The 17,103-nt window shown below is 39.0% G+C and overlaps 1 protein-coding gene across 2 annotated transcripts in view; it reads right to left on the bottom strand.

Annotated features, from left to right (window-relative positions):
• Positions 1 to 17,103, bottom strand: part of LOC126281536 (gamma-tubulin complex component 2-like) — a 189,084-nt gene that overhangs the window by 113,429 nt on the left and 58,552 nt on the right. For both annotated transcript variants that reach the window (XM_049980587.1, XM_049980586.1), the window contains exon 6: positions 6,422 to 6,705. In XM_049980587.1, the coding sequence (XP_049836544.1) occupies positions 6,422 to 6,705 (284 nt within the window). The remainder of the gene's footprint in view (positions 1 to 6,421; positions 6,706 to 17,103) is intronic.

The raw sequence follows: 17,103 nt of genomic DNA, 5'->3' as shown, positions 1-17,103 counted from the left end.
CAGAAGAATGCTGAAGATTAGATCACATAACTAATGAGGAGGTATTGAATAGAATTGGGGAGAAGAGGAGTTTGTGGCACAACTTAGCAAGAAGAAGAGACTGGTTGGTAGTACATGTTCTGAGGCATCAAGGGATCACAAATTTAGCATTGGAGGGCAGCATGGAGGCTAAAAATCGTAGAGGGAGACCAAGAGATGAATATGCTAAGCAGATTCAGAAGGATGTAGGTTGCAGGAACTACTGGGAGATGAAGCAGCTTGCACAGGATATAGTAGCATGGAGAGCTGCATCAAACCAGTCTCAGGACTGAAGACAACAACAACAACAACAACAACAACAACAAAAACAACAACCCTTTTTTATTTATGAAGTTCTGATGTTAATGGAAGAAACTCAATGAGTGTCCTTTAAAATTAATGGCTTCAAGCTGCAGTATTTAGTGTGGCTAGTAACTGTTACAACTATAAAAATGTTTATTCTGTAGATTTTTGGACAAATTTACCTTTAAAACTCATTTAGAAAACACTAGAAACTAGTGATAAGATAACTTTAAGGAGACTGGAAGCATCTGGTAATTACAAGTGTAAGTATCCTCATATCAGATGCATTCACAGGCAAACCATGTCACTTATATGTGACTGAATGAGGAGTGATGCATCAGTCTCACTTATAGATCACTGAATGTGGAATGATGCATCAACCACGTCCATATGTGGATGACTCTCTTGGCAGTTTTCCAAGTACTGCGAACTGTCTATGATCTGGTGGGACTTCTCTTCACCAAAGAAGGAGGGCCAAAATATTTTCCAACGTTAGAAGCCCAACAGCACTATGGCACATCTTTTATTCTTAGTTTGGTACATTTTTAAAGTATCACAGAATTTTTACAGCTGTGGCTCCAGAGCTGTATTATTGCGAATCTCAGTGCTTGCAGTCTTTGCGCTATTTGGTTGCATGTAGTGAGGTGGTGGTCACTCTGCACTTGATTTTCAGTGTGTGCTGTGGTAATCTTCACATTTATTCATCAATTTCATGGTAACCCTGTTTATGTTAATAACTTCATAGAAGCACAAAATATTGAAGATATCTGGAAATTTTTTGTAGAAAATATTGTTCTCTAAGTTCCATCAGATCTATAGCTTCATAATTTTGTATGGCATGCCACGGCAAGAAAATTAGGAGATAAAAGGGTTATTATAGGAGTTTCTCCCATTGAATAAGGAAAGTAGTTATTCTGAAACAAACCATATTTTTGAAGACTTTGAACTCAACCATTTATAGGCCAACAAATGAAAAATGACACCACACCATATGTTATCCAGAAGCCGAAAAAATTCAGTTTAAAGATAGCAGTAATAACAAGAAATATCTCTTAATCCTGGAGAACAAATGAAGAAAGAAGGGATTTTCAATTAAATTCAAACACAAAATCTTGGAGATCATGGTCAAATTTTATTCCTGATTGTGGAAAATGTGAAAACAATGCTATTTACAATGCAGTATTAGAACTCAGTCAATGTGTTCTGAACATTTTAGTGTGTTAATATTTGTTTTTGTCAAAATGAATCCTATGAAGTAATCCTGGTCAATGAGTGTACCATTATGATCTAATTGGTTTCTCACGACCCTTTCTTGGAAAAGACCAAGAAAATTATATTTTTATTGCTATCTTTTCACTATAGCAATTTCCAGCCTACTATACTGACATCAAAAATTGAGAATTGTCAACATCTTAGAACAAAAATTCTGGTCATAAAGGGTTAACACATTCCACGTAACACTTCATCCAGGACTTGTCATACTCACCTTCATATTAGTCTGAGGAGTATTCTCAGCAATACACCTAATGCCATCCTAAACTGTACAACTGAAATTATAGTTCAGACCACTAGTGGCTGCTCTTTCTACTCTTATTACATGAAACTTTCTTCAAAGATCCTTTCTCAACAACCCTAAATCACAGATAACAACTGAGCAGAGTACTTGGTTTAAACATACTAATACCCATCTCCTAGAAAGTTCTGTACCAGTTCCATCATTTCCTCTGGTGACAATTATGCGGCTATGAGACCACCTTAGTCTTTCTAGTCTAATTTGTACCTGAAGTCCTGTACCATCAGACTGCTTCTGAACTTTGTCTCACCCCCCCCCCCCCCCTCTCCCCCCCAGTCTCCAGAGCACTGAAATGATTGGAGAGATATTCACCAACAATATTGTTCCAGAATGGATGCCATTTTCAAGTTTTAAATAAATAATTTATATTTAACAGTAACAAATGCTATTTACAGAAAATTTTTATTTGCAAATGGGAATTAAAATTATTTTTGAGAAATGACATTCTCATAATTTTTAACGACAGTTTATTTTATCTAAACAGAAACGGAGGTCAGTTTGGTACACAAGAACAACACATTCAATGTAAATAATAATAATCTATCAGATCAGGAATCACTAATAATATTGTGAACACTGAAGTGGCACAAAATTAGAAACTGCCTAACTATAACAAAACTTTCATGAACTAAAACTTAAATTTTGCTGGACTAGGTTGCTACAATGTTTTTTCACTGTTTAAAAGAGATTATTGCTTAGGTACAGGTACCGCTAGAGCTGCAAATGCAGGAAATTTAAACTTCTGTAACTATCAGGCCAAACAGCAATGTCTAAATGAACAGATATATGAATCTAGTCAGGTCTGGTTATCTAACGGTAAAGCGTGTGCCGGGAAACTGAAACGTCTTGGGACTGAATCCTGGTCAGAATATTTCGTCTGCATTTAACCTAGCCTCCACATCTCAATAATGTAAAGACTCGTATTCCATATCCCCTTTCCCCAGTAGGGTTACTGGAATAGGTTTGGGACTCAAGGGACCTGCAGTCCAATTGAAAGACTTGAGCTAAGCCTTTGAGCCACACAGAACAAGAACAAGAAAACAAAAACAACAACAACAACACCAAACACTGGGGTTTGAAACCAGATTCCAACCTGGGAAGGTATGGAAAGTAACAAGTGGCAAGCTGAATCTCTGAGTCAGTCCCTGAGCAATGTCTGTTTAGCAGAATCAGTAATGCATTTATCATCATAGATTTAGTTTCATCCCAATTGATCTGTAGTGAGGAGGTCCTCCAGGATGTAGAACATGTCAGAAAAACAATAATACATTACAAATATTTACAACCAAAAACAAATAAGCTCTTTTTTAATGAACACTATATGAAAGGATCATTTTACAACACTTAATTAGTAAGACTGCATTAATGCACTGAATTTAAAATTTAAAAGAAGTACTTACTTACAATGATCACATTACTGCACTGAAATGGTGCAAAGTTCGATTGTACCCCACACACACACACACACACACACACACACACACACACACACACACACACCCCTTCCTAGGCAGGGATCTGGGTTTCCATAAGAGCCCAAGACACAGTTTTAGCTTGTCATCAGTATTTGTCCGGTGTATGAAATACAATTCAATACGCCAAAATTTTCGACACTAGTATATATATATATATATATATATATTAAAAACAAAGATTCCAAGACTTACCAAGCGGGAAAGCGCCGGCAGACAGGCACATGAACAAAACACACAAACACACACACAGAATTACGGGCTTTCGCAACTGGCAGTTGCTTCGTCAGGAAAGAGGGAAGGAGAGGGAAAAATGAAAGGATGTGGGTTTTAAGGGAGAGGGTAAGAAGTCATTCCAATCCCGGGAGCGGAAAGACTTCCCTTAGGGGAAAAAAAAGGACAGGTGTACACTCGCACACACACACACACACACACACACACACATATATCCATCCACACATACACAGACACAAGCAGACATATTTTGAAATATCCTCATTACCAACAAACACTGTCTGCCTGTGTCCATTCATGCGAATGGACAGTTTGTTGCTGGTCATTCCCACATAGAAAGCATCACAGTGCAGGCAGGTCAGTTGGTAAATCACGTGGGTGCTTTCACACGTGGCTCTCCCTTTGATCGTGTACACCTTCCGGGTTACAGGACTGGAGTAGGTGGTGGTGGTGAGAGGGTGCATAGGACAGGTTTTACACCGGGGGCGGTTGCAAGGGTAGGAGCCAGAGGGTAGGGAAGGTGGTTTGGGGATTTCATAGGGATGAACCAAGATGTTACGAAGGTTAGGTGGACGGCGGAAATACACTCTTGGTGGAGTGGGGAGGATTTCATGAAGGATGGATCTCATTTCGGGGCAGGATTTTAGGAAGTCGTATCCCAGCTGGAGAGCCACATTCAAGGTCTGATCCAGTCCCGGGAAGTATTCTGTCACAACTCCTTTGGTTCCATCAGATTCACCTGGTCCTACTCCAAATCCCATGCCACTTTCCTAGACGTTGACCTCCATCTGTCCAATGGCCAGCTTCACACATCCGTCCACATCAAACCCACCAACAAGCAACAGTACCTCCATTATGACAGCTGCCACCCATTCCATATCAAACGGTCCCTTCCCTACAGCCTAGGCCTTCGTGGCAAACGAATCTGCTCCAGTCCTGAATCCCTCGACCATTACACCAACAACCTGAAAACAGCTTTCGCATCCCGCAACTACCCTCCCAACCTGGTACAGAAGCAGATAACCAGAGCCACTTCCTCATCCCCTCAAACCCAGAACCTCTCACAGAAGAACCCCAAAAGTGCCCCACTTGTGACAGAATACTTCCCGGGACTGGATCAGACCTTGAATGTGGCTCTCCAGCAGGGATACGACTTCCTAAAATCCTGCCCCGAAATGAGATCCATCCTTCATGAAATCCTCCCCACTCCACCAAGAGTGTCTTTCCGCCGTCCACCTAACCTTTGTAACCTCTTGGTTCATCCCTATGAAATCCCCAAACCACCTTCCCTACCCTCTGGCTCCTACCCTTGTAACTGCCCCGGTGTAAAACCTGTCCCATGCACCCTCCCACCACTACCTACTCCAGTCCTGTAACCCGGAAGGTGTACACAATCAAAGGGAGAGCCACGTGTGAAAGCACCCACGTGATTTACCAACTGACCTGCCTGCACTTTGACGCTTTCTATGTGGGAATGACCAGCAACAAACTGTCCATTCGCATGAATGAACACAGACAGACAGTGTTTGTTGGTAATGAGGATCACCCTGTGGCTAAACATGCCTTGGTGCACGGCCAGCACATCCTGGCACAGTGTTACACCGTCCGAGTTATCTGGATACTTCCCACCAACACCAACCTATCCGAACTCCGGAGATGGGAACTCGCCCTTCAGTATATCCTCTCTTCTCGATATCCAACAGGCCTCAACCTCCGCTAATTTCAAGTTGCCGTCGCTCATACCTCACCTGTCTTTCAACAACTTCTTTGCCTCTGTACTTCCGCCTCGACTGACATCTCTGCCCTTACTCTTTGCCTAAATATGTCTGCTTGTGTCTGTGTATGTGCGGATGGATGTGTGTGCGTGTGTGTGTGTGTGTGTGTGTGTGTGTGTGTGTGTGTGTACGCGCGCAAGTATACACCTGTCCTTTTTTTTCCCCCTAAGCGAAGTCTTTCCGCTCCCGGGATTGGAATGACTCCTTACCCTCTCCCTTAAAACCCACATCCTTTCGTCTTTCCCTCTCCTTCCTGAAGAAGCAACCATCGGTTGCGAAAGCTAGTAATTCTGTGTGTGTGTTTGTGTGTTTTGTTCATTGTGCCTGTTTGCCGGCGCTTTCCCGCTTGGTAAGTCTTGGAATCTTTGTTTTTAATATATTTTTCCCATGTGGAAGTTTCTTTCTATTTAATAACACTGGCATCAAGCCTGGCAGTACATGCGGGTTATACTGACCAATCTCAGAAAATTACTGGTACATTCTGCCTCCATTTGCAGCATGAGCTGTTAGTTGTGCCTGTTGCCATCAGTATTGTTTCTTCAGGTAAGTTATAATAGTGAAGGTAAATAGCAAATTACCTCAATGGTATATACACATTCTCTCATCTTCCTCAACTATAGCATGCATTGCCTCATCCATTGCCTGTATTATCATTAGTATGTACTTTGTTTGTGAAAGGAGTAGACCAATTTGAAAAGTAGTTGTTTTCAACTTTGTGTATAATGCAACAATCTATACGGGTGTTTCATATAACAACATTTGTACATAGATATCACGAGTCCGACAAAATAAAATAATTATTGCTGCCCAATCAAACATCTGTAGACACAAACTCATCAATTGTTGTTCATCATCTTTAAAAAGGAAATAGACGATTCAACTAATACAGGAGACTCAATGACAAACATGTAAACAAGACATAAAAATAAGACTATAGCAGAGAATGTAAAACAGAATTAATAAATGGAATGTATGAAAAGCCATTACCAAAAATAAATGGCTTCTAAATGCCATTGTAAAAGCTTTAGTCTTTCCAGAGTACTCACCCTGCATATAAAAGTAGCAATATCAGCAAGAACCTCAAGGGTGCGCTGCCAGTGTTGAATATAAAACCAAAGTTCCTGTAAGTTGAGTGAGCCACGATGATTGTATGCCTCTAGCTGTGATATTGATACCAAGTATTCTTTGATTAGACTGTCTACAGCTGCTACCAAAGCATGATTCACTTGACCACATTCAAACTGCCTCTTTTCTTCTATGAAACGCGCAATAATTGAATAGTGTGATGCCAGTGGAAAAAATTTTTTAGCAAGTTGGCTTAGAGAAGAATCTGCAAAAAAGGTATCTGTTTAAGAAATGTTGAACATATAAAATATGACACACACTAGTGATATATGTTTGCATGATAAACTACACAGGCTGGTCAAATATCTAATTGAAACACTGAAACTAAAGAAGACAAACTAAATATATGTTATTAATGTGTGCATAAAGCTACCTGGAACAGTACCACAAGTAATCTGTATCCCTTCTAGCTATTAATAATGTTTATGTTCTTATACCCCCTTTGAACCATTGACCTTGCTATTGGTGGGAAGGCTTGCATGCCTCAGCGATACTGATAGCCATACCATAGGTGCCACCCCAACAGAGGGGTATCTGCTGAGAGGCCAGATGAACATGTGATTCCTGAAGAGGGGCACAGCCTTCGCAATAGTTGCAAGATCAACAGTCTGGATGATTGACTGATCTGGCCTTGTAACATTAACCAAAATGGCATTGCTCTGCTGGTATTGTGAATGGCTGAAAGCACGGGGAAACTACAGCTGTAATTTTTTTGTGAGGACGTGCAGCTTTACTGTATAGTTAAATGATGATGGTGTCCTCTTGGATAAAATATTCCGAAGGTAAAATAGTCCCCCACTCAGATCTCCAGGTGGGGTCTACTCAGGAGGACATCATTATCAGGAGAAAGGAAACTGGCATGCTACGAATCGGAGCCTGGAATGTCAGATCCTTTAATTGGGCAGGCAGATCAGAAAATTTAGAAAGGGAAATGGATAGGTTAAAGTTAGATATAGTCGGAAATGGTAAAATCCAGTGGCAGGAGGAACAAGACTTCTGGTCATGTGAATACAGGTTCATAAATACAGTAATGCAAGAGTGGGTTTAATAATGAATAAAAAAATAGGAGCACAGTTAAGCTACTACAAACAGCGTTGTGAATGTATTATTGTAGCCAAGATAGACACAAACACCATGCCTACCACAGCAGTACAAGTTTATATGCCAAATAGCTCTGCAGATGAAGAAGATACTGAAGAAATGATAAAAGAAATTATTCAGATAGTGAAGGGAGATGAAAATTTGATAGTCATGGGAGACTAGAATTCGATAGAAGGAAAAGGAAGAGAAGGAAAAGTTGTAGGTGATTATGGACTGGGGGTATGGAGTGAAAGAGGAAACAGTCTAGTAGAATTTTGCCCAGAGGCTAATTCAATCATAAGTAACACTTGGTTTAAGTATCATGAAAGAAGATTGTACACATGGAAGAGGCCTGGAGGTCCTGGAAGATTCAGATAGATTATATAATGGTAAGACAGAGATTTAGGTACCAGGTTTTAAATTGAAATACATTTCCAGGGCAGATGTGGCCTCTGACCACAATTTATTGGTTATGAACTGTAGATTAAAACAGTAGAAATTGCATGATGGGTCGAAGTTGAGGAGATGGGACCTAGATAAACTGAAAGAACCAGAGGTTGTAGATATTTTCAGAGAGAGCATCAGGAAACAACAAGTACAGGGGAAAGAAATACAGAGGAAAATGAATGGGTAGGTTTGAGATATGAAATAGTGAAGACAGCAGAGGAGCAAGTAGGTAAAACTACAAGGGCTAGTAGAAATCCTTGGGTAACAGAAGAGATATTGTACTTAATTGATAAAAGGAGAAAATATGAAAATGCAGTAAATGAAGCAGGCAAAAAGGAATACAAACATCTCAAAAATGAGAGCGACAGGAAATGTAAATCAGCTAAGCAAGGATGGGTAGAGGATAACTAAGGATTTAGAGGCATTTATCACTGGGGGTAAGATAGATACTGCCTACAGGAAAATTAAAGAAACAGAAAAGAGAACCAGATGGAAAACAAGTCCTAAGCAAAGAAGGGAATGCAGAAAGGTGGAAGGAATTTATAGACCATCTACACAAGCGTGATGTACTTGAGGGCAATATTATGGAAATGAAAGAGAATTTGGATGAAGATGAAATAGGAAGTATGATAGTGTGTGAAAACTTTGACAGAGCACTGAAAGACCTAAGTCAAAGAAAGGCCCCGGGAGTAGACAACATTCCATTAGAACTGATAGTCTTGAGAGAGCATGCCACAACAAAACTCTCTATCTGGTGAGCAAGATGTATGAGACAGGCCAAATACCCTCAGACTTCAAGAACATTATAATAATTCCAATCCCAAAAAACAAGTGTTGACAGGTGTGAAAATTACCAAAATACTAACATGAATTCTTTACAGATGAATTGAAAAACTGGTTGAAGCCAACCTCGGAGAAAGTCAGTTTAGATTACTTAGAAATGTTGGAACACTCGATGCAATACTGACCCTACAACTTATCTTAGAAGATAGATTAAGGAAAGTCAAATCCATGTTTCTAGCATTTGTAGACTTAGAGAAAGCTTTTGACAATGTTGGCTGGAATACTCTCTTTCATATTTTGAAGGTGGCAGGGGTCAAATACAGGCATTGAAGGGCTATCTACAATTTGTACAGAAACCAGATGGCAATTACAAGAGTCGAGGAGCATGAAAGGGAAGCAGAGCAAGCAGTAAAGGAAACAAAAGAAAAACTTGGAGTAGGAATTAAAATCCATGGAGAAGAAACAAAAACTTTGAGGTTTGACAAAGACACTGTAATTCTGTCTGAGTCAGCAAAGGACCTGGTAGAGCACTTAAACAGAATGTCGGTAGGAAATGTTCTAAGGCATTAAGGGATCACCAATTTAGTATTGTGGGAAGCATGGAGGGTAAAAATCGTAGAGGGAAACCAAGAGATTAATACAGTAAGCAGACTCAGAAGGATGTAGGTTGCAGTAGTTACTCGGAGATGAAAAAGCTCGCACAGGATAGAGTAGCATGTAGAGCTGCATCAAACCAGTCTCTGAACCGAAGACCACAACAAGAACAATATGTTCTTACATCTGTCAATATGCCTGGAGTTGCTTTTTAGGTCAGTGAGAACAGGTGGTTTGCTTCCAGAAGTCAACTGTATCAGACTAAACAAAATACCATGACTAATTTTTCTCCAACTGCTTCTAGTCATTTCAAACAATGTTAGTACATCAAGCTCATGTTCTTTTAGATACTGTACCTTACCACACAAAATAATCCATCTGTGATTTGTTATTAGACATAACGGCTACTCCTTAGTGATGAAGTTGGTAAATTTAAGGAAATGACCTCAGATCACAGGACAAGCCTTTTTTACATGGAGAAATTGATTTGAGGATGGTAATGTGGACACAGTCAACAGTACTCTTTGTCAACAGTACTCTGTAGCTTACCACACACTGAGTGAAAAGGCAGTGACATTGCATTTGGAACTCTAGAGGGGAACTGTCAAAAGAAAATGTTGGTATAGTTGTGTTAGTGTAACTCTGGGAAACAAACCAATGATTTGGAAAAGTAAACCTATTAGGAGTTATGTATCTTGAACCAAGAAGGAGATGGAGGGTATAGTACATGCAAGTAATATAGAATGCTAATGAAGTGGTTCTGTTGAAGAATGCACTGAATCAAAGAAGAAATATTTACTGCAAAGAGTATCAGTCCATATGCAGTGCTGCTATCTTCAAGTGACAATGCTGCTCCAAGATGTTTTCTGATGAAATGAGACATGGTATCTTAGCAGCATAGGATACGACTACATTGCTTCTGATAATCTTGTGTCTCAGTCTGTACAGCTGTCTAGTCAACAAACATCAACCTCTGCAACTCTATCTTGATAGGAGTTCGTGAGCAAGGCATTTAAAACTGCTTGTTAGATATTCCCATTTGAATTATCACTCTTAAGAACTTTGTTTTGTTGTTGTGGTTAGAACACAGTTTTATTCTATATGTTAAATCAAAATGAGCAAAAAATGTGTTCCACTCTTGTTCGTGTGTTAATGTACAGCATTGATCATGAAAACAGATAAACTTTTATCAATGAAAAGACTGCACTTGCAAGGCAGAGAGAGAGAGAGAGAGAGAGAGAGAGAGAGAGAGAGAGAGAGAGAGAGAGAGAGGAGGGGGGGTGGAGGGGGGGGGGGGGGGCTCTTAGACTTCCAGCTCACACAAGCATCAAGTTTCCAAAGGCACCACAAAAAATTGATCAACTTCACTCTAAATAGGATAGCCTAATTGTTGATGCATTCATTTGTTCAGTCACCAAGGAGATAATTCAAGCAAACCCAAGTACTGAAAAAAACACAAATCTTCTGCCAAATCCCTCACCCCCCTTCTTACCACCACCACCACTACACAGATTTGCCAAGTCTCAGCCGTAAGATCACAGCTTAGTTGCTATGCATATGCAAAAGACATCAGAACAATTGAAATACTCCTTGTTTAATCTGTAGATGCACCTTTTCTACCTCCTATCACCTTATTCACAACTGACTCCCACTCCAGATATGAGCATGTTATAGGTCCACTTCCCATAGCTTTTTTTTTTTCTTCAATTAGGGACCTTCCTGGATGTAATATTTTAACTTGTACTATGCCACAAGGAGATAGGTTGTTGCTTACAAGCATTAGCTATTCCTTTTGCAGCAATCAGAAAGCAGAAGTTCCTGTTCTACGAATACTGATAGCACACACAAATTAACAATCTGTAAATAACAACTGCTCATAAGTACAAATTATTAGTGCATCAGTTAATACATGTACACCCACATGATCTGTTAATGACACAAATGGTGAAAATGGATCCCTTGGCTATTCATTTCTTGCAACACATAATGCTTCACAACTCACGCTCTAACAATGACGTCTATATCAACATTGCAATCACTGATAAGTCGCTATGGCCCACTTTGACAGTCACTATGACCCACACTGTGGACACTAGCAATATGCTCCTACCACAGTACACGCCCAGAATACAATGTCCTGCAGCAACCATGTAATGAACTCTGCAATCATCTACAAGCTAGTGACATCGTCTCATTGAATTCTGAAAACTAGCCATTGCCTATGGACTGGATTACCATATTGGAAAACTTTGCTACTGTGTATGTCAACTTTGCTTTGTATTCCTGGATTCTGGTTGAACTATTTTGTTTGATTTTTGGCTCTAGTGGACTATGATTCACCATTGACAGGTTTCAAACTAGTTCATTTATTCAACAGTGACTTATTTCAATGTGCTGAATAAATCTTAGTATTTTTCACACATTTCATAGGTTACGCCTTATCTAAACGTTATTTGCTACCATAAATTAAATCTACACACTGGACAGACAAACTGATATTACAGTGTGCTTTGCTCTTCTGCTTACAAACGCTAACTTTGAAACAGGAGATGAAACAAACAAGCTGCTACCTTCAAAAAAACTGATAATCTGTAGGTGTATTAAATAGCTGACATTTACCTTGTTTATTCTGCACTGATAACCATTTTAATATTTATTGATGAATTACAGCTGTATGTGTTTGAAAAAATAGTTATTCATTTCAATGCAAAATTACTGTATGTAGTTTTAATTTTGTTTACAGTGCAGAAGCTTGATCTTGTTGGGACTAACTACTGCTGTGAAGTGAGTGAGTAGCATGCAAGGAGAAAAGCTAATGAGTCCACATGGTAGCGAGCATGGTTTAAGAGGGCTAAGTGTAACTTTCTAATCGTGCCTGAAATTTGCTAAATGCAAGACTGAGATAAATTCAGTATTCATGCATTGTTGACAAAGATTCAGTTTATATTAATCATCCTTCAATAACCACGAGACAAAATATTTAGCAGAGGCAATAACAATGTTAATCAGTATATACAGATGTCTTATGAGCATTAACAGAAGACTGCAAAAGGAAGATAAGGCTGCAGGAAAGCTATAATACAACTTCTCTTTATTCAACAACTAGTTCTGATAGCACTGTCATAATATGGTTGAACATAATTAAGTCATACTGGCTAACAATGGTGCACAACTGTCATGTGCTAAGAGTTAAGCATTATGATCATATGTACATTTACCTCTATAACTGAGACACTTCACAAAATTTTTGAAATTTACAATAAACAGATTCACCTTTTCCAAATACGTTGTAAGCTTAGTGTAAATGGTGTGTATGACATCTGACACCACACAACAGTATACATATTGCAGCTTCCCGGTGGTCATGTCTTCCTTTTTCAAATACTTGGAAGCTTTACAGTACCAACTACACAAAAAAGATATATAAAAGACTGAAGAGCATTCATATAACAAACTGTGGGCAAAACCAATAACAGTTTTAGATCCACATAGGATACAATAGAAAACTAAATTTGTATACCTTTATTAGTGGATTGTGCATTAACAATGACTCATTACAATTGATTGTACACAAGAACTCATGTCATTAAGTTTGACAATATGTTTGTGATGCAACTATAAATCTTTTCCACCTTCTTTTCAGTTCTATTTGATCACTCAAAAATAAAACTGCAATCAGCCACACCATTTTTGAGTGGATGATTTATTGTATCTTAGAAGAAATGTGAGGGTGCATAAAGAATTGAGATCAGTGCTCATAGGACATGTATGAGAGAAAAAATGTAATGGCTTGAAGTCAAATTTCAAGGGATAGAAGAATTAAAGGAACAGAAGGAAACAAGAAAATTCTACCATGAAACAGGATAGATGAGGAAAAATCTTCGTCCAACAATAAACATTTGTAAAAATTGAACTGTGAGAAAATCAGAGGCAAACAAAAAAATATTAGATATATGGGGAGAATATTTTGAAGATATGCTCAATACTAACTAAGATCATGTATCGAGAGATCCTCAAGTAAAGGATAAGAATATACAGGTGAAAGATCAGGAAAGAGATGAAGCATGAAGACTAACAATACAACAGATGGTGTCAATGACATATTTAAAAAAAAAAAAAAAAAATGTTGTGCACTTGGTGCACGTGGAATAGTGGAATACTGTCAGAACGTTAAATAAATGCACTAATAAATAACATCTGGGAAAACTAAAGAATGCCAGAGGAATGGAAAACTGGAATAACACACAAAATTTAAAAAAGTTTGCTTGTGAAAATTATGGAGGTATAACTTCACTGAATACAGTCTACAAGATATTAAAATTAAAGGATAGAGTGTGCTGAAATCATTCTCCAACAATACCAATGCCATTTCCACACAAACAGGGGCATTTCTCGTAAGATGTTTGTTATTAGACAAATAAAGTAAAAAAAAAATTCTGTGTATGATGTAGACCTCCACTTCCCATCTGTTGATTTTAAACAAGCTTTTGATAGTGTTAACAAGTATAAAGCACATTGTATAAAGCACTAAAAGAATTGGGCATCCATGACAAACTAAGAAAGTAAGTTGCATTAAAAAAGGACACAAAGGCAGAAAAAAAAGAGCAAGATTTTTAACTTTACAGATGGAGAGAAATAGGGTGATGGTCTTTTTACAGAGCTATTTAACTTAGCACAACATAATTTGATACAAAAAAAAAAAGTAGACAAGAGAGATAGAATAATGATGAAATCCAGTCAAATGTGTGCAGACAATATTGCAAGTGGATCAAGAGATGTACAAAATAATGTAAGCATAAGAAGCAAAAACTGGATTTGCTACAAACAAACAAGATGAAAGACATGGTAAGGTCCAATGCCCACACTAGAAGACCACCGCAAGACAAAAAGGCCTCTAATAAATGTTTTAAAGCTGTCAGCTGCTTCCATTATCTAGCTGTCCTTTTAATAACAATAATAATATGAGACAATGTAGTAGAGGAATGATACAAGGAGGAAAGAGTCTATTATGTAAACTTACAAGTATTTAAGAATTATCTACTTAAAATAACAACAAAGTTCAAGAGTATAGTATTCTGCTGTACGAGTTGTTACGTGTGGGACAGTAATGTGGATGGTAACAGAACCCAGTATAATCAGCCGAAGGACATTCCAGTGAAAAATCATCCCAAAAAATTATGGGTCTGTAAGAGAGACACTGAGTTGGAAAGTAAGGTCAATTATGAAATGCAATGGCTTATGCAAAGAAAAGGTAGAGTAAAAATTATTAAATCTCAATGAATACATGGTTTGGAAATGTTGAGAGACTGGCAAATGATGGATGTCCAAACAAATAACGAAAGGCACATTGTGCTCCGCCAGAAGAAAGAGCCAACCAAAAGCAACATGACTGGGCAATCTGTTGCTGACCTTACAACATTTGAGAAGGAAAGGGAACAGCAAAGAAGAAAACTGTATGAAGTATGCTGTTGAAAAGAGCAAGACTCATCAAGGTCTGTAGTGCTGAAGAAGAAGATTACAAGAAGATGAAGATAAAGATGAGAAGGAGGAGGAGATTTATCACACCATAGCAAGTATAGGGACTAGGTCCACTGTCAGAAAGCAGGGAAGATTTCTCATATATACTTTTTTCCTTTATGCATTACATCATAGAGGTCTACTTCACTGATATTTGACATGCTGAACCATGAGCTACACTTAGGACAACTTGGGGGATGCACATGTCAGATTAGTTATTTGGCAGTGCAATTATTTTTATTTTATGTTGTTTGTTGTTTTTTACACCTAATGGGATTGTGGTTTTATTAGTTTATGAGTGATTGGTGATACTGATGTAACATGTCTAGGTAAGTTATTGTCCAGATTTCTAAAAACTATGATATAACAATACTTTGTTAGAACTGTGCAGCAGTAGCTGTGCTACACTTAGGAAAGGCTGAATTTCTGGTTAGATCACAATGTGCCAAAAAGGAATGGGCACCTCACTTTTGCCACAAATGCTCTAAGAGAAAGATAATCAAACATATTTGTCAGTTTCCAAAAAATGTGCTACTTCTGTGCACACTGCAAAGTAACTCTGTAAGTGAAACATTGCACTTGTAGCAGGCCATACTAGACTAAGATCTCTGCACATATCTTCTAAACAGGCAACAAAGTGAGCATGTGACATTTGTAAACAAACAATTGGCTGGTAGTTGGCACCTATCATTCAACATGCTGAACTGTCAGCCATAAATAGTACCTGAAGTATATTTACTTTTACTTTCAAAGGAGCAAATTGGGCACGCCAGTACTTGCCATCTGAAATAGTAACTTCTGCTTCCAATAAACCCACCCCCCAACACACACACACACACACACACACACACACACACACTACTCATCTCGATGGTCTGCACTGTTTACTCCATCTGCCTCTCTTTGAATTTAACAAATTTCCAAAAGGTATTTTCCTTTACATAAAAAGGAAGAAACTGCCATTTTGAGATTTTGTGACTAATTCCAATGGTGTGATTCTTCTGTTAATATTTGCAGCTCTGGCACATACAACTCATCTTTGCAATCACAGTACTTCTTCAAAAGAACTGATATCACTATAAGACACTGAGCTTAATTTATATAATTAATGAAAAATCTCATATAAAGATGTGAAACAAATACTAACAAAGAGATAGAGGGGCTGGCCAGTACTTACCTCAGCTCAGTACAGCCGATAGATACACAAAAAACAAACAAAAATTTACGTTCCTAGCTTTCGGAATAAATGTTCCTTCATCAGGGAGGAGAGGGGAAAGAAAGGGAAGAAGGGAAGTTATGAAGCAACAGGGAAAGGAAAACAGGGAGGGTAGCAAGGATGGAGGCATGGTTGTCAAAGGGAAGCCAAAGATATTCTATTGTAAGTACTGTGCCAGCTTCAAACCAAAGAGGATGCATACAGAAGTAAAGAGGTATATAGTATAAAGATGTAGGATGAAAAGATGCATGAATGGCTAAAGAGGAAAGGGAAAGAGGAGAAGACCGAAGAGTAAATGGGAGTGAGGTTGTTTAACGTAGGTTCCGTCCAGGAGGATGGCGCGATGAAAGGATGTGTTGGAGTGCAAGTTCCCATCTCCGCAGTTCAGAGGGACTGGTGTTGGGTGGGAGAAGCCAAATGGCACATACTGTGTAGCAGGTTCCTAGGTCCCTAGAATTGTGCTGGAGGGCATGCTCCGCTACTGGGTATTGGACGTCTCCTAGGCGGACAGTTCGTCTGTGTCCGTTCATGCGCTCAGCCAGTTTAGTTGTTGTCATACCAATGTAAAAGGCTGTGCAGTGCAGGCATGTCAGCTGATAAATGACATGTGTAGTTTCACATGTGGCCCTACCTTGAACTGTGTATGATTTACCAGTAGCGGGGCTGGAGTAGGTGGTTGTGGAGGGATGCATGGGGCAGGTTTTGCAGCGGGGTCGGTTACAGGGGTAGGAACCGCTGGGTAGAGAAGGTAGTCTGGGAATATTGTAGGGTTTAACAAGGATGTTATGGAGGTTGGGGGGGGGGGGGGGGACGAAAGGCAACTCTGGGTGGTGTGGAGAGAATTTTGTCAAGGGATGATCTCATTTCAGGGGTTGACTTGAGAAAGTCATATCCCTGGCGGAGCAATTTATTGATGTATTCGAGGCCAGGATAATATTGGGTGACAAGGGGGATGTTTCTGTGTGA

The sequence above is a fragment of the Schistocerca gregaria genome, chromosome 7, assembly GCF_023897955.1.
Source record: "Schistocerca gregaria isolate iqSchGreg1 chromosome 7, iqSchGreg1.2, whole genome shotgun sequence".
Lineage (NCBI taxonomy): Eukaryota > Metazoa > Arthropoda > Insecta > Orthoptera > Acrididae > Schistocerca > Schistocerca gregaria.
Note: the sequence above shows the minus strand (reverse complement) of the source record. Positions and strands in the feature narration are given on the sequence as shown.